The sequence below is a fragment of the Silurus aristotelis genome (assembly GCF_946808225.1).
Source record: "Silurus aristotelis genome assembly, chromosome: 15".
Taxonomy (NCBI): domain Eukaryota; kingdom Metazoa; phylum Chordata; class Actinopteri; order Siluriformes; family Siluridae; genus Silurus; species Silurus aristotelis.
Genome location: NC_139588.1, coordinates 10,484,664 through 10,506,758, shown reverse-complemented (window position 1 = coordinate 10,506,758; position 22,095 = coordinate 10,484,664). Strand labels below are relative to the sequence as shown.

The 22,095-nt window shown below is 38.1% G+C and overlaps 1 protein-coding gene and 1 long non-coding RNA gene across 2 annotated transcripts; both read right to left on the bottom strand.

The window, feature by feature from the left end:
• Positions 1–250: 250 nt before the first annotated feature.
• On the bottom strand, positions 251–20,516 carry pinx1 (PIN2 (TERF1) interacting telomerase inhibitor 1). The gene is made up of 7 exons (XM_083562001.1): positions 20,443–20,516; positions 19,981–20,090; positions 19,275–19,367; positions 19,100–19,181; positions 18,685–18,774; positions 14,679–14,761; positions 251–1,943 (listed from the first exon to the last, which is right to left on the bottom strand). The coding sequence occupies exons 1-7, from the start codon at positions 20,459–20,461 to the stop codon at positions 1,215–1,217; spliced, it is 1,206 nt and encodes a 401-aa protein (XP_083418127.1). The 5' UTR covers positions 20,462–20,516; the 3' UTR covers positions 251–1,214.
• Positions 9,431–12,258, bottom strand: LOC310737627. The gene is made up of 2 exons (XR_014536859.1): positions 11,657–12,258; positions 9,431–11,591 (listed from the first exon to the last, which is right to left on the bottom strand). It is a non-coding gene; the product is annotated as an uncharacterized lncRNA (long non-coding RNA).
• Positions 20,517–22,095: the final 1,579 nt, after the last annotated feature.

Here is a 22,095-nt window from a genome sequence, read left to right as displayed (position 1 = left end):
AGATGCACAGGACAGAGTAGCATGGAGACTGATGATCCACTGTGGTGACCCCTGACAGAAGCGGCTGATTTTATTTATTTGATTTGATCAGATTTTTTTTATATAGCAAGATCATTAAAACCATGGAATATCTTAACCTAAACCAATTCAGCCATCTCATTAACTTACATGGGGCAGCATTATTTCAGCCCCATTGGGCCTCTGTTAGCACTTGTTGCAGTTATTTTATTTTAGGACAAAATTCTCAAACTGGTTGACATTTTTCTTTATTATTATCCCATGTGTAAAATGCATACAGTCTAAATCATAGCACCATAACTTTTTATGATTCAAGTACCGTCATATCACCGAGGGACAAGCAGGCAATTGATTCCAGACCCAGTAAATGTACAGATGTGAAACGTGCATTTAATCATTGATTGAATCAATAGTGGTAATCTATTTACAGGCCTGGAAATTAAACAATGGTCCTGAAAAAAATATTAACAAGATTATTTAGCTGGAGTTTCGGTTTTCTTTATAACTGTTCAAACAATTCAAGATTTTAAATGCCAGATTATGGAAAGAACTGATCTAAATTAAGCATCATATTTATGCTGCCCATAGGCGGTTAAAATTTTACATTAAGGCAAAAAAAAAAACCCTCTGGTATTATATTTGGATGTGACTGCTCATCAGCTTTTTCATGGGTGAGGTATGTATTTTAAAACCCTTAAGTGTGGGCTACAATCTGTCAGCAGCTTCATACATCACACCAGGAAGAGGAAAACTATGACAGTAAGAAAGAGGATGCAGGACTATTTTAAAAAAACAAAGAAAACTGAGAATTGATTCAGATTGCTGCATGGGGATGACACCTTTCCCCTATGCCTATATACATTTAATAAGGCATAGACAATGATTTATGATTTTTAAAAACCTTCAGCAGGGGTTGGGTGGAGTTTTTTTGAATTACACTTGGAGCAAAAACACAATTGAGACATTTAAATGGCATGGACCAACGTGTATAATTTGATGTTCACATGCAAAAGTGATATAAAAAAAATCTGCTAATACATTGATAATATTTGTTTGCTTCACAAAAGGGATTTTCTATAGCAAGACACGATCAAAGCATGACTGAATGAGCTATAGAATGTGTTTTTAAATGCTAAATTTCTGCTGTTTAGTTTATTGAAAAAAACTAAACCCAATCAAGTATAAAGCCATATTTTTTAGTTTTTCTTTTTTCTCTTGTCCTTTTTGGATTTCTTTCCAGCGACTACTTCTGTCTGCTCTTCTTCCTGTTCTCTCTGCTTCCTCTTCTTTTGCTTTTTATCTGAAACCTCAGTATGTGTGATGTTATCTGCTTCATCATCTGCTTTAGTTGAATCTGTAGGTGCACGAGTAGGTGCTTCTTTGTTTTTCCTTTTCTTCTTTTTCTCTGTAGAATGGGCCACCAGTTCCCCAGCTGTATCTTGTTTTGCTACTATTTCAGCATACTCCTCAACTGCATCCTTCTCTCTAGCTTGTTGTTCTTTCTTCTTTTTCTTCTTCATCTTCTTGCTGTCCGATATAGTCTGCTCTACAGTAACCTCTTCTGTCACTGGGGCTACCTCGGTTTCTTCCACCCTTTCGTTGTCTTCTTCTTGGTCGTGCTTGCGATCCTTTTTCTTCTTTTTCTTCCTTTTTTTGCTCTGCTCCATGTCGCTTGTGTTGGGAGAGTCCTCGGTGTATTGGGGTGGCGTTGACTGGGATTGTGGGTCGCCGTTGGTTTCGGGAGTGGAAGAGGAGGACTGGTTCTGAGCGCGACCTTTCTTTAACTGAGCCATCCGCTGTGCAAAGTACTCCTGCATGGTCAGAGTACTGGTCACGGTGTTGAGCTCAGCCTCTGGGTTTGATGAACCATCCTTGTCATCGCTGTCCTGCTCTTTCTCCTCCTGAGAATCAGTACTATTGCTTGCCTGTGGAAACAATGAAGCAAATCCTCAGGTTAAGTGTGATGTTATGGATGTAGGTGTTCTGGAGCTGATGCAATAATTTCTATCACCTTAACAATAACTGCAATCTTTACTTATATATTTCAGCCCAAAGTGCCTTAATGAATGAACTAGAAGAATTATTACAAATTATATATTATTTTTTATGACAATTTAAAAATAAAGTTATTTCAATTGATTTATTGATATTATTTAAAATAACGATATTTCAATTGAACAAATGAATACGCCATCTGAAAGCTGGTGTCCCTCATGTTCTCTGGAACACTGTTCAATAGTTTAGGGTTTAGGTATAAATATAAAATATTTATAAAATAAATTGTCTCACACAGGTTGAGCTTCAACTCCATGGTTTGGTTAAAAATCAAACAAAACAAAACTAACATTTCACCCATGATGAGAAATCAAAATCTCAAACTAAATGGATTTTACTCAACTAATAAAAACAACAAAAAATAGGAAAACATGGCAAAGTTGATTTTGTCACATCCATTATTGTAGTCTGTATTGACTGTATTGGGAATGCCTTGTTTTGCACACTGTGTTTTTACTGACAGATCATAAGTACTGTAAAATGAATACATTTTATTTAAGTTGAGCTGAAAACACTCAGACATGGGATCTTATTACATGCAGATTAAAACCCAACAGGTGCCAAGTTTCATCAGATGTTATTAAAAGGAGGTGTCTAAGTAACTAAGTAACTAAGGGGGATACAATTTTCACTCGTATAATTTTTGTTTGGTGACATAAATATTACTATATATAAAATATTAATGCTGCTTTCTCAAAAAAAAAAAAAGAGAAAAAAGACTGATGACTGATGAAGCTAAACGCTGACATATAAGCAAAAAAGGAAGTTTGTCATTTTGCATGTGCACATGTGTGGAAAACATAACCTGTCACACAGTACACAGGGTCCTGCAGAACCAGAGATGCAGAATGACGGAGGATACGACAGTTAACAACAGGACTAACCTGTCTCATACACGCCCGCACTGGCGCTCCCAAACAGCACGTGAAACTTGGAGGGAGTAAAAAGTTCAGTCGCTACTTTCTTTTTTCAAACCAGGAAGAAACAATAATAAAAAAAAAAAAAAAAAAACAATAACTAGATTTTTTTACTTTGAACTGAACTTCAAATAAATAAATCTCAATATGTTAATTTAAGTTAATTCAACAAACTTTGTAAGAAACAGCAGTCTGTGTGTACTGTGTTTTGAAAATAGAAAATATTAAAATAGTTATAGTTTCTCTTCTTTTTCGACTTTGCGTTATTTTGTTTGCATTACAACATAAAACAGTTTGTTGCTGGTTTTGGAACAACATAGATGTAAAATTACTGATAAACCATCAGCGGCTTCATCGATCACCTCTGAGAGGGTAATATAAATCTCTATGAACTTTTCAAAGGCAACAAGAGAGTGACATTAAAGTGTGACATATTCTTTTTACAATCTTCTTCTTTAAATTTGTATTATATGTGATTTTAATCTAATCTACACTAACTTTTCTTTTCTTCTTTAAAATTCTAACAACTTATGCTTAATTTTTTCTAAAAAACACAGCATGTACACCTGTCTAAGTAGTATTTCACAAGCTATTTATTAAAATTATTATAAAAATTAATATTATTTTAAATAATAAATGGCAAATTAACTTATTTGAAAAAATATCTAATAACACCAGGATCTGGTTCATAAAATATTTCTCTCTCACACTTTTGTACTTAAAAAATTATGAAAATTATTATTATGAAACTAATTTAATTTTAAGTAAAAAGGTCCCACTTTAAAACTATTACACGTCACTGGAAACTGTGCAGATGTATAATATTTAAGCAACTGATGATGCCACAAAAATAGTGATCCAGCAGTAGTATTAGAGTAAAACCTTTTTGTGTCTCGATACAAGCCGTTGAATCACAGCAGGTCATAAAGGCGGTAGACACGATGACTATGTTGAAAAGACCACAGAAGTGTGCTTTGGATTAAACTGTACCCAGCCAATACTTAGTCACTGGAGCTCCTCTGCCCCATTTGTCTTCATTTTGCTAATGGGCTGCTCAATGCATAATGATTTGGGGTGAAGAATACCCACTCTGAAGCTTGTGCTAAACAACAGCAGAGCTCTACATTATGTCACAGGCAGCCATGAAAACGGCATTTTTCAAAACTCCCATCAAGGGACCTTGGAGGGGGGCAGGCGGGTTGTTTATGTGCTCCTACTGTAAAAAGAGCAACAAACATAACAAATGGAAACACTTTTTCTTGCCTTACAGACTTGCACTACTACATGGATCGTAGCACATTAAAGGATGCACACTAATTTCAGTAGACAATACATACAGCGCTCATGTGGGGTATTCATGTTAGCTTAAAGCTAGTATGAACTCATAGCTCATTTTGAGTGTACAAAGTTTTTTGGAAAAGCCACGATCTGTAATGTCTAGAAAAGGGAAAAAAAATTTAAAATAAATAAATATATATATATATATATATATATATATATATATATATATATATATATATATATATATATATATATATATATATATATTATAAAAACACAAATACAATCCACAGGCTTTCTATTAAAATTTTTCTAATTTTGCATATTGCATGTTTTGCTCTTATTAGTATATTTTAATTCTATTTAAAAGGTGAATTTCAAAGTGAAGAAATGAGGACTTAAAAGTCCCTTGAGGGAGTGTAAACAATTGAAAAGAGACGTTTAATAGAGATAATGATAAAATGGTATGGGGGTAGGGTGGACTTCTCTGAGGTGAAAATCAGTACAACCAAGTAACACCACGCCCACAGAATCGCTCTCTGAAGCCTGTCCCGTAGTAACGCATGTTTGTTGTCCGTTTGTTGTTGACAGTGCTTTCAATCATCACTTCCTAATTTGAGCCCTGCATTTACCAGGCTGTTGGACTGGCATTTTTCTTTCAGTCCAACTTTCTCACCAGCATCTCCAGACATGGCACCAGGCCACACAAGACTATAACATATGCATATATGAAACCCCTGTAATATTGTAGCTCTATACCCTTGAGGCATTCCAGCTAAACTGTGCTGCTTTATATTTTCCCTTACCAAATAAATTCATGTAGTCTAGAGCGAGAGAAAGTGCAAATATTTTCAAATCACTGAGGGTACTGACTTCACCCAAATCGTTCCTCCTGCAAAATTTCTAAATGGCAGTTTGTGTGAAAGAGAAGTGAACAAGTGTGGTGAAGAAGTGATTAGGCTTGGTGAAATGTCTGGAGGCCATTTGGAGTATGTGAACTGTAAAATTACTCCCGAGAGGAAGGGGAAGAAAGGCGAGAGAGACAAGAGGAGGGATGGAGTGAGCAGGGAAATCCTCTTCATCAGAGAGCTGTGTGTGGTTGCGCGTTCGGAGGGGCCCGTGCTTGGGGACCGCCATTAGCCTTATCTCTCTAATGTGGCGAGAGAAGTGCTGCTGGTAGCATTCCTTCAGGGACTTGTGTTGTACATATACATACACACACTGGGAGTCTGGCACAAACAAACAAAAGCAGAAACACGGAGGCATGCTGACAGTGTAAGCCCACCTTACATGACTGAGCGTAAGTGTCTAAGAGGTCCCAGCTGACAAAGAAACAAAAAAAGAGGGGGAGAAAAAAAAAAGCCATCTGCTTCTTCTTTTTAAACTCCCTCCACTCCGTCTCGTCCTTCTCCCTCCGTTCTCTCCATTTCTCCTCCCTTTCCCTCTCCTTGACGCTCCTTTTGGCAACAGGGAGGCCCCAGGAAGAGGATGCGTTCTCTAGACTGTGTGCAGCACTCAGATAAGGCCCCAGCAGTGCGAGTCACTAGCTCTTTCCTGCTCACCGTTCCCCAAGCACATGCTGCTCTGAGGAGGAGGAGGAGGAGAAGAAGGAAGAGGAGGAAGAGGCAGGCCCAAGAGAACACCCATAGGATCTAGGACAGACATGAGGCTGTGAGCAGTTTTAAGGACTCACAAATATGATTAATAATAATAATAAATAAATAAACGATTGCTACCGATGCAAACACACAATGAGAAAGCAAAATGTTCACGTTTAAAAAATAATGATGAAAAAAAAAGCTTTTTTTTTTTTTTAAAGGATCTAAATTTAGGATTACAGCTCTCCAATTTGCTGCTGAAAACGGCAACAAATATCTCCAACTCTGTGCAATGTCACAGTCTCCCTAATTTATAAACGGGAAGCAATTTCCCTCGCTGCATACAGACTATGCTAGTTTAGCATTGCGAATGCTGTGTCAGCAAAGAGAACTTCTACTGTCCAGGGACTAAAGACTGCATATGGTGGCGAACTACTAAAAAGATATAGTGCTATATTTAAGAGAAGGGATATCGCCAAGTCGAGAAAGGTCTTTATGTTTTGAATCAAGCTGCAAGCATGTTGGTGTAGGTGTTTTTTCAAAAATGTATAAAAAGATAAGTATTTACTGAGTACCAATAATCATATGATGAAAGAACATCCAAATATTTGGCTCAAAATAACAGTTCTATTCAAGTTGAACATTATGGGCCACCGTAAGTGAGAAGATAAAAAAATGGCATTTTGACGTGGGTTTGGCCATATGCTTAAAAACTTTTTGAGGGACGCGTGCTTTGATTTTACTTCCACGAGCTGCTGTTCTCGCTCAATCAGCAGCTATATAAAGAAAAAATCTGGGAGTGTTTATGTCCCCGAGGTGTACGCCAAATAAACCTGGCCCATTATGGGCACAAGCCGATAGATACTATCAGGGCAATATTGGGAAGAACTCTGAATGTGTGAGCATGCTCTCATTGTCCTGCCAGTATTATAAATTTGGTGGTGGTCTGGGTGTATGGATCGGCCCCAGATTACCAAGACTACCCTCCCTGATGAGGAGAGAGAGGCTGGCGCGCCATCTTTCATACCACTCATGTGGGTGGACAGCAAAACAGGTGGCGCCCACGCAATACAGAGCTTTGCCCGGCTTAATTGGGACCTTAACACCTCATTTTACAAGATACTAAATTACCCTGAAATTATCATTTGGAACATACCAACTGACTCCATTATCTGACTCTTGTATTTATCCTAGTTATATATTCTCCATAAAGGACAACAGATTGTGACCGATAGTCATGTGACTAATGTAAATAGATGAAAGGTTTAAATGAAAGGCAAGAATAAGCTCAGACAAACTCACTAGGGTGCCATCAAACAATTGTGAGGACAATGAATAGGAAGCGATTTCATTTTACATATAAGCGACATGACGACAGTAGAACAAGACTCCCAAAGAGGAGCTCAGCGGCAGGCTCGTCACAACTTTGGGAAAGGGGAAGAAAAAAGGGAAAAGAAATGATTTCACAAATTCTGCCAAATCCTAAAAACAGTCTAGGCTACAAATATTCAGCAACTAATACAACTAAAGTGGTTGAAATATTTAGCACCCAATTAAAGCAAAGAGGTTAAAATAAAAAGTGATAAGAAAAAAGGAAGCAAACACAGGACAAAAGAGCTTAAAGCTAAAGCTCTGTCTCCTGAGGCCTGCATTAACTTCCCACTAGAAACAAATGACCACAACACTCTGCATAGGGCATCATCACTAAATTCTGCTTGCTTAACATTGTAAAGTGCTTGCCTTTCCATGCCCCCCAAGGAGCTGGTGTGTCAGCCCCAAGATGGAGGAGGCGCTGTTTTGCTCTCCACGTTGCCATGATTTATTCGATTAAAAAAGGGCAGTGATTAAACATGAGCAGGGGCCTCCGGAACAGCAGCAGCTCCGAGGAGTGGCAGGCAGTTAGCTTCCTCTGCAGCGCTGTAATCACCCTGCCAGGGCAGTCCTGCCCAGGCATGCAGCTACCGCGCCACACGGCGACTCTTGTTACCGCTCGCTGCCTTTTGTTTCCCTCCACAGCAGCACTAATCTGTACATGTCAACAGACTGGCACAGCCAGACAGCCACAGAGTGAGCCATCGGCGGGGTGGTGGTGGTTTGGGTTCAGGGGCATGGACAGGAGGGAAGGGGAGGACAGGGCGGTTGTCAGTTTGGCTTGTTTCTCTATTATTCCATGGTGGCAGAAATAGAGCCCTGTCAACAGCCACGAGGGAGGCCACACTTTTGTTTAAGGCAATTAGATGTTATCTGATATGAATTAACGCTCCCTGCCTTCAAACAAAACAGTGTTTGAGGTTAAGCGGTCAGATAGCTATAACAACGTGCCGACTCACATGGCTGTGCAAGTGTACCTGAGTGTCTGCTCGTCGGCTCACAGCGAGGCTCAGCAGCACATAAATGGGCATCTGTTCCTTTTAAACCATATTTTACAGGAATCTAAAGTTTAGTATATAATATACTGTATAATTATAATAAATATAAATTATTACTGCTTTATCTTTAAGACATTGTCCATTGTAAAAAGTGCTATACAAAATATTTTTTATTTTATTTAAATTGTTTTGTTTTCGTAAAAATATTCTTGGAAAATACAATTTAAATATAAAATTAAAATGAATGAATTCATTAATGAATTTAAACTTGTTACTGTTCAGTGAAAAAAACTTACTGCCAAGAAGATATAATATATATTAGGTCTGTCAACATTAACACGTTGACACAACTTCATATTAATGCCACCAATTTTATTAACACGCGATTAATTTGTTTGACCAATTTTCTTTTTTTTATATAAATAAATAAATATAAAACAGGCAAATTTAAAACCTTTAATGCTCTATGTTGAGTATAGCTTCACTAATAATAAACATTTGCATAAAGCATCCATATTTGTCCATGCCCATGTGATGAGTACTAAAGACTTAAAAATTTGAAATTAAATTAAAGTATATTTAAAACAGATAAAAGTCCGATTAAGTTGAGAATCATTTGATCAATTCGATAAATATTTTAATTGATTGACACACACACACACACACACACACACACACACACACACACACAAAATGTTTTGATTTTACGATGACAAAAGCAATACGGAAAATCTTTTTTAAATATTTGTACAACATTTTAATTTTCGTATGATACTTTGGGGCGCTCGGGGACTACATTTATATTATTTCAAATTTACACAAATCACCATAAACTTTTGTAACTTGTGTTCTACAATGCAATTTGATTCAAGAACAGGGTAAATTCTGCAGATTTTCCACTGAGACTGTGCTCCTGTCCTTTACTGTAACCATTGACCACAGACAATACCACATGCTCTCACATGGATTTCTGAAAGCGTGCAGTGTTTAGAAAAAGAAAAAAGGAGAAAAGCATCAGATCATGATACAGCTGCAAATCAGTTTTTTTTTTTTTTCTTTTAAATGATCCAAATGCTTGCTCAAGTTGAGATAACAGAAATTTGCTCTAAAATTCTATATTACTGAACATCAATGCAAACATGCCACCATTCACAAACAACCAATAGGAAAACAATTCGCAGCTGCTTACAAATTTGGAAAACCATGAATGAGAATTTTAATCTCGAATCTATGCCAAAACCCCATAAAAAGTCATCAAAGATCAGGCAGCACGGTTTGTTTAAAGTTTAACCTCATCAGCAAACAAACTCAGTTTCTAGCATGAAGTGATGCTGCTGCTGCTCATTGCTTTGCCACATCTGCCAAGCGGCCATGCTGATACGGTGGCGCCTCATTTGGGGATGCAGCTGATTCAGGGGAATGGATGAGTGAGCTGTTGGACAATTCTTCAAGAGGACAGGCGTGGGTGGACCATGAGGGGATACAGGTGCCACCCGCTGGTCCTGCTGCTTTGTGTCAGCATTGGCGTGGGAGTGAGAGAGGTCGCCAAGGGTTACAGCAATCCCCTGGACGCAAACGTAAATGAGATATCAAAGTGCCGCGATGAAAACCAGCAGGAGGGCCAGGTATGGTAAAATTTAAATAGGCCCTACCTTTTAAATGAAGCACATCAAGCTGTACGTTAGATATAATTTTCAACCAATGGCTGTTTGTGGTTTTCCAAAATAGAGTAAATTAACTTGTATCAACTAAACCAGTGTTCATATATATCCGAAGCACTTGGTTAAAAGAAAATTTAAATACGGATTCAGATTGCAAACGGAATACATCAGCTTTTATGTGAATGGGAGCAACAGGTGGCCAAATACAAAATTTCAAAATAAATAAATAGGCATCAACAGGCTAAATACCCACCTCAGAACTAACCGCTTAATACAAACAATAGCTAGAATAGATAGGACAAAAAAAGTGCAATTTATTATATGCACACCTAATAAATGTTCAAGAAATGTAATATTTGATCAGTTATCTTTAGAAAAAATTATAATTCAACAAGCTTTACACCAAGTTCCTCTCTAAATCCAGACAACTATTTTATATACACAAATAAAGTGACCAAAAAAAAAAAAGAATCCACAAACAGTTGAAATTGCAGGAAGAAAAAAAAAAAAGAAACCGAAAGTGTAGGCCTCGGTGATCCAGCTTTGACGCACGCAGCAGTGGTAAAAAATGACTAAGTTTGGTTGATGTATGAAGCAGGCGGGAGTCCATTTATCAGCAGGCCCTCAGCGGTCGCCCGCTAGGGTCCCTCAAGTCACAGGCCGCAACGCTCTCCTTTTGACTGATTAATTAGCCAATCACGGGACATTTTTCACCAGCGGCAGTAGGGTTTTATTTCAGCTAATGCTGGAGCTTGGCTAACCGCACCACGTTCAAGCAAACTCGGCTCTTTCTTTCAGGCCTGCTGGAGTGGAGGGGGTGCGAGAGGGCTGCGGGAGATAAATCAAACCCACTCCTACATCCCTACACCCCATGCTGTAGCCTAACTAAACCCCCTAAGGGAGACGTGGGGGGGGGGGGGGGTAAAAAAGGATGGTAGAAAGAAACATGGTTAAAAAGATATGATGATTGTAAGGTAGCTGCTTCAGCTCACTGGTCATTCACACCACCTTTATTCTATAACTGAATTTTTTATCGCATAAACATCCTCACAAACAATGAACTTGTTTTGCTTCAAATACACAGAGCATTTATCATTACTTGGTGCCATACTGATGCAAAGATCATGCAAAGATCATGTAAGATCACTGGAGTGAAATGTGTTGTTCCTGTGCAATAGCGAGGGGAAAAAATCTTCTCCATCATATAAATAAATAAATAATTTTTAAAAAATCCCAAAAGAAAAATCAACACACACCTGAGAGCGAAACAACACTTTTCTGGCCACAAGCTTTCCATTAATATGCATATTACAGCACAAACATTTGAAAGCACGGAAACAACATAAGCGATTGGTGCAAAGAAAACATTTACAGCATCAGAGGGCTGTTTGAAGAAGTTTGTGTGGTCTTATGAGTTTATTTACTGAGAAGATCCTCATAAAAGGTTTTCACACATTTTGAGTGAATAAAATGTGATTGTGAGCTGCAGATGAATCCATTGGGTTTACCTTGCTACTGTTCAAATCAAGCATTACGATTTCATTAGAAATGCAATCTCATTGTCTTGTTTGATTATTTAGGAATGTGCTGTGCTAATCTGCAATTCTCACATAGCAGCTGTGAGAGTTATCAAGAGACTTGAGAGACACTGGTGGAAATGCCATTTTTATAAGGCCAAGATGGCTACATAAACTCAAATATCTACTTACAAACCACGATGAGCAGAAACGAATCCCAGAATGCACAACCTGTGCAACCACGAAGGGGGATAAGCTACAATTGCAGAAAACCAACCAACCATTTCTATCAATCAAAAAGAGAATTTTGAGGCTACAGTCCCAGCAAAACTTGAAGTTCAGAGCTACTGAATGATTTACACTTCTCTCACATGACTGGCTGATTAGACAAATGCTAATTCATAGATACATGTTTCTAGAAAGAAAAAAAAAAGTCCAAGTGAAACAGTCCAGTATTTTGATTTGATGAATAAAAGGGAGTGATAGGAGGACAGAGTGAAGGATGATGACGTGATATGAGAGTAGTTAGTATTATTTTCCGTCCATCAGTCCATGCGTAATGAAGTCAAAACCTGATACCGAGGAGTTTTGCATTAGAAGTGTGTGAAAAAGTAACATCACAATACTTTATCACAATTTTACGAATAAGGATATCGATCATGGTGTACAGGTTTGTAAGCTAAAAAAGTTTTTTTGCTTCTGAAAAATGTGACAATAATAACCAGTAAATAAATAACAGTGAAAAGGACTGGAAAAAAATAATAGAATTTAATTGAACAAAATTTGCACTATAAAATCAGCTTTGAACAAAAACTGTTAATGGATGTAATTGTTTAAAAAGAATCTTTCTTAAAAATAAATAAATAAATAAAAAATAAAATAATAATAATAATAATAATAATAAAAAATCCAGAAATATATAAGAAAAATTTGTGGTAATAAAGTGGTAATATTTTTCTTTATACTCCTCAGCCGTATTGTGCAAATACAACCATGGACGTGAGCCAAGAAGATTTAAAAGGTCAGGTTTTGATTTCAGGATGCCCTTTAAAACGAATGCTCATGAAATAGATTATGTGATTACGGGAAAACATACGTAGGAGATTCCACTTTACTAAAACTGCTGCATCTTCTGAGAAGAAAGCATTGGGAAATTGTTTTATGCAAAATTAAAGTCAATATAGAAGTGATACAGAAGCGTACGGGATCCTTGGGGGTACATGCTGCTCCTTTCCCTACTACCTCAGCTAAGAATGGTAATGGGGCATCCGGAGAGCAGGGGTGTGCTGGGACAGCCTTTTGTGAGTGTGTACGTGTGCGCGTGTGTGTTTGTCAGGGAGCATTGTGAAACGAGATAAGGACCTGGCAGGAAGCTGAATGAAGAAGGAAAACCCCTGGTGCAAGAGGTGGGACAGATCGCTGCCAAGACCTGGACCAAGCGATCCCACAGTCAGATCTCAGTCCCGTAAACTTAACCAAGAAAGGAAAGAAGATCGCGAAATTCAAGACTGCTTTAATATCGGAAGTGCGGCACGAGGCATAAACATGACGGTGTACATATTTATCAGCCACATGTGAGGTCAGAGAAGAGAGACTGGCCGAAATGTGACTCAGGGCCTTACGAAGATTTTCCCGCTCAACATTCCGTAACTACAAGCTGTGAAGTTAGTCATAAAATGATACGCAGTTCCTGTGTACTGTAGGCACTGTATAAAAACATCCTCGTGTGCCCTGAATGCATCCAATGCTTTGTGTGCTTACAGGCAAACACACGCACACGCACACACACACACACACACACACACACACACACTACTTCCTCCACCAGGCCTAACTCCTCAGGTTGTGACCAGCCCTCACAGCAGAGCCTCATGGGATGCCATTGTGACCATGTTCGGATTGGTTTTCGATCTGGTCAATGAAGTCCCTCTTGACTCGCACAATGGCAAGCCAGAACAAAACGATTGCTGGAGAAAAAAAACAAAACAAAACAAAAAAAAAAAACCACGCTGCCAACATTTCCATTTTTGGGCAAAGCAGAAACGGTGGCCATTGTGTGTCACCTGCTGGGTGAGGAAAAGGAATTATTCATGCGCAAAGGACGGGAAATTATGCACTTTCTTCTGATGAAGTGGGACTTAATGTAATAAATTATGGTACGGTTCGGTTTATTGAGACGTGGCGGATACTGTTTTTATTGGCCTTTAATAGTTTTCTTTTTAAATGCATTTTATTACAAACTAACTAGAAGCAGATGAGGTGTTTGTAGCTAATCGTAAAAATATAAAAATGTTTACTGTTCTCTTCATTGAAGTATCAATATTTATTTTCTATATAGGAAAAAAATGCTCAATTGAATATTAAAAAAATATATACATATTGCCCTTTGAGAAATGATTTTGAGTATCATGTCACCATTCCCATTAAGAATTTAAACCAAAAGTGTAAACCACATGCCTAAAAAAGAATATTTAATAGAGCAAGCTAAAAGATTACTGAAATTGAATACTCACATGAATATTCAAATATTACACAATTACATGAGGTCAGAGGACAACCTGAGATTTAAACTGACGATTGTAAAATCTGTATATTTAAAAGCCAAATTAATCAAATATTCACCATGTTATTACTAAAGATTTGTGCTAAACGCTGACACAATCATAATACATGAACCTCAACAGAAGGACCTCTACTGGTTACATGTCACACCAGCAAGTTAAGCACACCAAGTAAACTCATAAAAAATTAAAAATTAAATTCTCTTTAAGCCCCAGAACAATTTAATCGTCCCAACTTCAAACTAACTTTCCCAGGGATTTGAAGGAGTTCTCAGAAATGATTTTTGTGCATGTCATCACTCTCTGTGCCCTGTAGGACTGCCGCTAACGTAGTGCTCACATCGTCACATGCTGACTGCAGTAGTGTACCTGATGTGACCGTGGTGCAGGAGGCGGAACAGAGAGAGTAGCGATGTTAATCCATTAATGGGATTTCTGCACTTTCCCCTGAACTGTATGCCATGACATGTCTAATAATCAGCTCATGGCCTGCCTTAAGCAACTCGCATCACCCGGACCAGGTCAGCAGTGCTTACAGGGAGGCTACACTGAATTAAAAAGGCATCAGTAATACTGCCCAAAAGTTTGACTTTTATACTTCTCAATCACTGTTTCCTACAGCGGTGCCTCGTCTGGCTAAACAGAACATAAAAGCGTATTTTCTGATACAATAATCAAAGCATGAGTCGTGATCATCTTACCTCATCCTGATTTCCTATCTGCTTGGCTCTTTTACCGAAGATGCAAGCGAGGTCTGTTTGACTGCGACTAGACAGATCCTTTCCTATAAGAAAGAAAAAGACTGGAGTTTTTATTTGTAGACACAGGTATTTTGCTTTTTATTGTTTTAATCTGTTGCTAAAACGGGACAGGGGCAATGGTTTACTTTTTTAGGCCTTTAATACAGACCAACTCATTAGCATTCATGACAACGCATCCTGAGGTGAGCATGGAAAACACTGGTTGTAGCTGTTGCAGAACAAAACTCTACTCTATTTAAAAGTTTTAGACATCATGAGCGTTCTGTAACATGAAAGCTGTCTGAAAACTGTTGACATACGAGTATTTTTTTTAAAAAGGAGGCTCGACTGTGTAAATTATTGATTTAAATGGATAAGGGTCGCGGGACAGTTTTGAACTCCTGCCGAGAGGAAAGGTTTTAAAGGCATAAGAGGGCGCGCTACGTGGTTACAGAGGATGGAGCGGACGAAGAAAAACAAACGGTGCATGGGCGGCCCCCGCCTCGCGCCTCCCGCCATCCAGCAGCTCAAAGGCTCCAGGAGAGTGCAGGCGCCCGTCTCGGCCTGCATGCCTGTTCGTCCAGCTGCATCCTTTTCCTTAAAGCAGCTCCTGATAAGACTGCGTTATTTATTGCTCTAAGCGCTTTTGCTTTCTGCCTTTCAAAGGCAAGACCTTGCCTCCTTGTAACCAAGTTATTCTTTAAGTAAGCTAAACAAACATCCAAGCACATCCAAGCTGCGACCTGACCCAGGAGAAATCAAATAAAGCTCAGAAATTTATTCTTTAACATTTCCCACTGACACCAGTCACCAGGCTGAAGCCCACGCTGCCTGTTGTGTTGGCGGTTAAAGTGCTATGATGTGCGAGGTTCTCAAGGTCACTGTTAAGTTGGTGACGATTGCCGAAGCAGATTAGCAAAGCACACGAGCCTTTATGGATGGACTCCATAATCTGACAACTAACAAACTCAAAAGATACCAAGATAATATCTGGGCTTCGTTCTCATATTTCAAAGAGCAGATTTTCCGAAACACAAATTTTTTCTGTGCACGTGTGGTACATTCTTGAGCTGACAGAAAACGATTGTTAGCAAGCTAGGGGTGTTTCTTTAACTGAAAGAGCAGTCAACGTATATATAACCACACACACACACACACACACACACACACACACACACACACACACACACACACACACACACACTAATTTTATATATATATATATATATATATATATATATATATATATATATATATATATAGATATAGATATAGTAGATATCGCAACATATAACGAGCATTCACAAAAGAAAAATAAATCAATCAAAATAACCCCCAAAATCAGGCCAATTATTTGGCTAACAGTCCAAAACTGGTTTATGCATCTACTCTGTAATGGATTGGCCTACTCAGTCACATGGATGATGAAGTGCTGTAGTTGCGCTTGCATCAAGAACTCCCGGATCTCTCGATAAATGGACGGACAATTAAATCTGGGTTACTGGTTTATGCTGTTAGTGCCTTTGGTAAGCAGTGGAGAAGCCAGTGCCTTTCCCCAGAGCTGAAATACATCAACTGCAAAAGAATCCAGGTGGAGCACGATTATGACAGACATGATGAAGGTGGCAGGTTGCTCGCCATAATCACCTGCTACCTGCTACTTATTCGTGAACAGTTATGCAGTTAGATGCATTTTTATAGCTGGACCACCAGTTTGTGCACTGCTACCAGAGATTACTGTGCCTCCTGACCAAAACAGGTAAAATGTCTACACATCACAGGAGAGCACTAAGCCTCAGCAGATATAACATTGCATAAGCACCAGCTAAATAATGCCTGCCTGCCTACATATGGAACAGGTTTATCTCTGCAAAATCCTTGACCTCAGAGTGCACAACACACTGCAAGCGAAACTGTGCCAGGAGACTTGGACATGTATCTGATGCCTTTCTATAGAGCAAAATCCCATAGCAAATCCAATCTAACAAACCAAGTAATATTGCTCAAAGCGGCGGACACTAATAAACAAACAAACAAATACAGTCGTTTTTAACACTAAATTACACTAGATTAGTCAATCATTTCAGTTTAATGTTAGAAATTGATTGCTAGGTAACCACATTCGCACAGACAGTAACCAGGACGCAAAAAGCTGACGTTCTGGTTCTGTTCTGTAGTTTTAATCCCAACAGCAGGAAACGGTGTGACGACATGTCATAAGAGACGGGGGCAACAAAAGCAACAGAAAAATAATCGTCCAAATCCAATAACAAGGACAGGACTTGAAACCTGAGCATTAGCTCTTCTAGAGGTTTAAGTGCTGGAAAAAAAATAAGTTCAGCTTTAAAAAAATAGCCCCATTAATTTATTTATGAAACTCAGCCATGCACTAACACCTTCATAAAAACCTAAACATGTACTGTCTCAAAAGTTTCCACTCCATGACCACTAAAATTTCAGAGGTCAGCAAAGTTGTCCCAGGGCCTGAGCCTCAGGAATAAGGTTTGTGTAAGGACATGCACTCTTATAAAGTGATCTACGTTTGGGAACATCCACTCTCATCCTGTCTGTTAAGGACATTCATCCGTCTCAAGGCTAAATAAAGTGCCTGAAATCACGACGACATGCTCCCGGTCTCGCTGTTATCTGCGGCACTCATTAGGCGCTGATTGAGGCCATTTCGAGCCGCAAATGCATCAGCCAGTGCTCTTCACAGGAAACAGGAAGTCGTGCTTTTAAGCTGTGTGCAACGGTGACTTGTAACTGATAAAAGATGAGAGACCTTTCAACCACATTCCTGGCATTTTTCTTTTTTTAAAACATCAAGCAGAGCGGGGAAATTTGTGTTTTTTAGTTTTAAAAAAAATAATAAATAAGCATGACCACGGACAAGGTCGGGAGTGCAAATGCTGTCTTTTGTAACGGTTCCTTAGCAGATTTTAATATTCTAATCTAACGTCAGTCAAAAACAAGAAAATGTTTAGCTCTTTGCCAGGAAAGATGGTGAAGTCAGGAAAGTCCTGGCACGTTCCAGAGTTATTTGCGCAGGTGGGTTTAAGCCCCTCCCTGGTTAAGTTGACCTCGGTGTCGCGGCAGGCTGATCTATTGCAGCACTGACCCATGAACACTACTGCTACTCCTGCCAAAACGCAGCAAGGGATGAAAGACATGAACATCTGAGAGACATGTTAATAAAAACACAGGCATTTATTTCACAAAATCAAAAAGGTATGAATCGGTCTACGTAAACTCTTTACACGGTCAAAAACGGTGTGAAGGGCCCCTTCTGCATTATTCTCAACCAGTTTTTATATTTTTCGGTGAAAAGTCGCTTATCTCTCCATTTGTAGCATAATTCACTAATAGAAAACAACAAAAAATACAATTTACCTATGAGAAGTGAGCGATTATCACCTCACCTTATGACTGTATCTGTTTCACTGCTGGAGATAAAAATCATTCAACACGCACCTTAATGTCATCTCTTTACTCTTACTATCAGGGATTAAATAATCAGTGGTTCATTCTGTCAGCTTTGTTGCCTATATTACTAGTTATCAGGTCATTTAAAAATTTATTAAACACCACCCACTATCTCTCGAAGTGCCCCTCGCTGTTTTGATGATGTAACTGTGCAGAAGTGACATTTTGGAAACAAATCGATCTGATTTCATATTGAATTTATGTCCACTTTGGAATATGACCTATCAAAACTATCAGTTTTAGATTTTCTAGAAACATCTACAAAACATTAAACACAACATTTAAATATGCTTTTTCCCATGATTGATGTGTGTGTGTGTGTGTGTGTGTGTGTGTGTGTGTGTGTGTGTGTGTGTGTGTGTGTGTGTGTGTGTGTGTCTTTTGGAATCTGAACAGAATTCTAAAAATGACTTCAAACTGATACATTTTCCATTATTACTCATGTCAGACAGATCATTCTAAGTGAGCTCTGTTACAGTCTCACCTTTGGTAAACTTCATGTAATGCACCCTTTTTTTAGAGGTCTTGGATTTCTCTTCCAAACTGAAACCTTGTGTCTGTTCGGGGGTTGAATCTGTAGAAACAGAAAAATTCCAGAAGACACTGAAATAAACAACACACCTTAATGGACTCAATAGATGAATGCATTATTGATGATAGTGAAATTCCAGTTCTTAAAAGGGACCAAACCTTTCATTTTACTGTTCAGCCCTGAAATGTATAGGGCAGATAGAGAACGCATGGAATAAATAGACATTTTAAGGGTTTTTCATATGCTATAGGTGTAGTACAGCAAACTACAAAATTTGACTGTGGAGCTTGTCGTACAACAGCACCATCAAGTGGTAATAAAAAAAATCTCTTAATACCGTCACAACAAATAAGCAAACATATCTTACCTTCAGTGTTATTCTGTCCATGACAGCTGTTCAGTTCGGCAAGAAGCTGATTAAAATCATCCTGATGAGCAATCCAGTTATCCTGAAAAATCACAATCACACCAATTTTAATGATTCTGTCATTCAAATGGTTAAAACAAAGAAGAACCTAGAGAAGATCAGAGCAGACTCTCACCTCGTTGTTGATTGCGGTGCCTAAACCCAAGCTGTTGTTCTTCACTTTAACCTTGATGTGTTCTGTTGCACCCTGCTCACTCTTACCAAGACCCTGAGCAATGAGTCAAATAGTTTTAGTCATAAAGCAGCATTCACGTGCTGTGTCTCAAGAGCTGTACAAACAGTGTAATACTGAAATGAAAAATCTCAAGCAGGGCACAATAAATAAAGACGAATACTATGTGATGAAGGAGAAATGACAGTAATAAAAGACAGATACAAAATATATATATGATGCATAGTTTACATAAGTAGAAAGGCAGTTAGAGAAAAGATAAACAAACAGCCAGAGATAGATAGATAGATAGATAGATAGATAGATAGATAGATAGATAGATAGATAGATAGATAGATAGATAGATAGATAGACAGACAGACAGACAGACAGACAGACAGACAGACAGACAGACAGACAGACAGACAGACAGACAAATAATGACAGAATCTCTTTGGAACAGTATCCACAATATAAATTTCTAATATAGAAGAAGCAGAAGTGCGCATGCGCAGCCACCCCTGGTAGGTAGGGCAGGTGTTTATTAGAACTCTGACACTAAAGACAGCGTTTTAATAAACACCTGTTACTCTTGAACATGAATGACAATCTTCTGAACAGCGCAGTGATGCAAATCGGATGTCCGATACAAGGTGCAGAAGTTCTTTACCTTGCCTTTGGACCAGCCCATTCTCTCCAGCATCTTCTGGCCGAACTTGGACTCATCGTTGCTCCACGTGCTGTTCCTCGGGTCCACAGACCACTTCTGCTTCCGGCGAGCTAAACCAAACAACCAGCCATCAACAGCACAAAAAAACCCAACTGTTTGTTAGTTTATTCATTACGGAGTCCGACAACGTGTTCTGTAAACTTTATTCTCAAGTTAGTTTTCTCTGATTCTTTATATCCATCACTGTTCATTTCAGCATATTAGAGAAGCGAATAAGCAGAGAGCATTACTAGCATGCGTGCTAACACATTAACAGGTAGTCAAAAAAATGAAAACTTATTCAAACTGAAAAAAATCAATAAGTTCACAATTCCCCGATTTTTTATTCATCCAGTCCACACAATAATAGTAAAAATAAAACATTATTAACAGCAATACATGTACAATAAACTCAAAACTTACGCTCAGCAAGCATGGACATCTTGGGTCCTGGAACACATGTGCCAAATCCGAGAGGCTGTCCTTCATGTGCCTGATTGAATTTTTTTTTTTTTTGGCTTGGTTTTAGACACAATAAAAAATTCTGCGACAAACATTAATTTTTTACATAAAATATAAAAATAAATATTGTATACCAAACGCTTCGTGTTTGTGTATAATTCTGACAGGCTTATTAGATTTATTCTATTTCCAGCTTTTCAACACTAGATGGTGGGAAAGTATTATTTTAAGTTGTTTTCGTTTTTTAACTCTTTTATAGTCACCATTTAGGGCAGAAAAATGTACACCAAGGGTATCACAGAATCTATTTAGTTTATTTACTGAAGCTATTTGTTTTGTGTCACATGTTAGTACAAGAATAAATCTACCTTGAATAGGATTACATTATAGAGTATGAATAATATAAACCCAAAAGTAAATACCTGGACACCTGACAGTCACTCCCACATGTATTTGGTCCCCCACCAAAAAACAATGCTAGTTGGGAAATATCGAATACAATGTCTTTGTAACTGTAGCATTACAATCATTTGCCGAAGCTTTAGTGGAAGATCTTGATTGTCCTGCACAAGGCCCTGATCTTTGCCTCACTGAACACCTTTAAGTTGCACTGAAACCTAGACTGAACCCCAGCTCTCTTTAGTGAACATCACTGCTAACCTCATTAACACTAAACAGTTATGTGTAAATGGCCAGAGAGAATAATTACAGAATATGTAGGATTTCAGCAATTTATGAATCTCACTGTACCTTTTTTTTTTTACGCAAACATTGAATTTAATTGCTGTTCTACACTACTTTATTAAGATGTGTGTAAATCACAAGTCATTCTTTGTTTGTATATCTCTTGCTTTAAAATAGGCAAATATTTATAGTGCTATTGATGTTAGTAATATTCCTATAATGCAGAAGTACTCTGTGCTGCAGGGCTTTTTGTTCTTTTCATAATAACTAAAGCCAGAAAGGACGGCTTGCCAAGTTTTGTATCTAAATCTGGTACGGCATATATATTTATGCTATAAACTTGAGTCTTATCTCTTTTATAGTAGGGTTGACCGAGAAATGTGTAATAATAAGATTTATTTGTCTTGTGTTGAGAACTATAAATAATCAGTAAAAAAACAAAAAAACATAAAAAGTGTTTATTTATGACTAAACAAATGTTAAATAAACCGCTGTGTCCTTCAAACGGACTATCATGTGTATTCAAAAGTTCTATGAATGATAGTTGTGTATGTAGCAATGTTTGTTTTATTTTTCAAATGGATCCATTTTCATCAAATAAGCATTTTGCTAGTGTCACTGCTTGCAATATTATGTATACAAAAATTGTTTTTTATATTGTACTTCTGTTTAAAGGTTAAATGTTCATCTGCTGTTAGCTGTGACAGTGTGCGTATGCTGTGTGAAGCAATCAAGGGAGTAAAAACTTTAAAATTGGATTTTTGCTGACTGAACCCTACTGTCATACATGCTCTCCACATCCCCCAAAGAAGGTCAAAAGGTCAACATCAGCAGTCCATCTCTAGATTAATTCCAGAAAACAAATGTTGTGAGTTGTTTTTACAAATTTACTCTAATGGAAATGTTTTGCTTTCAGATATATTTCAGCAT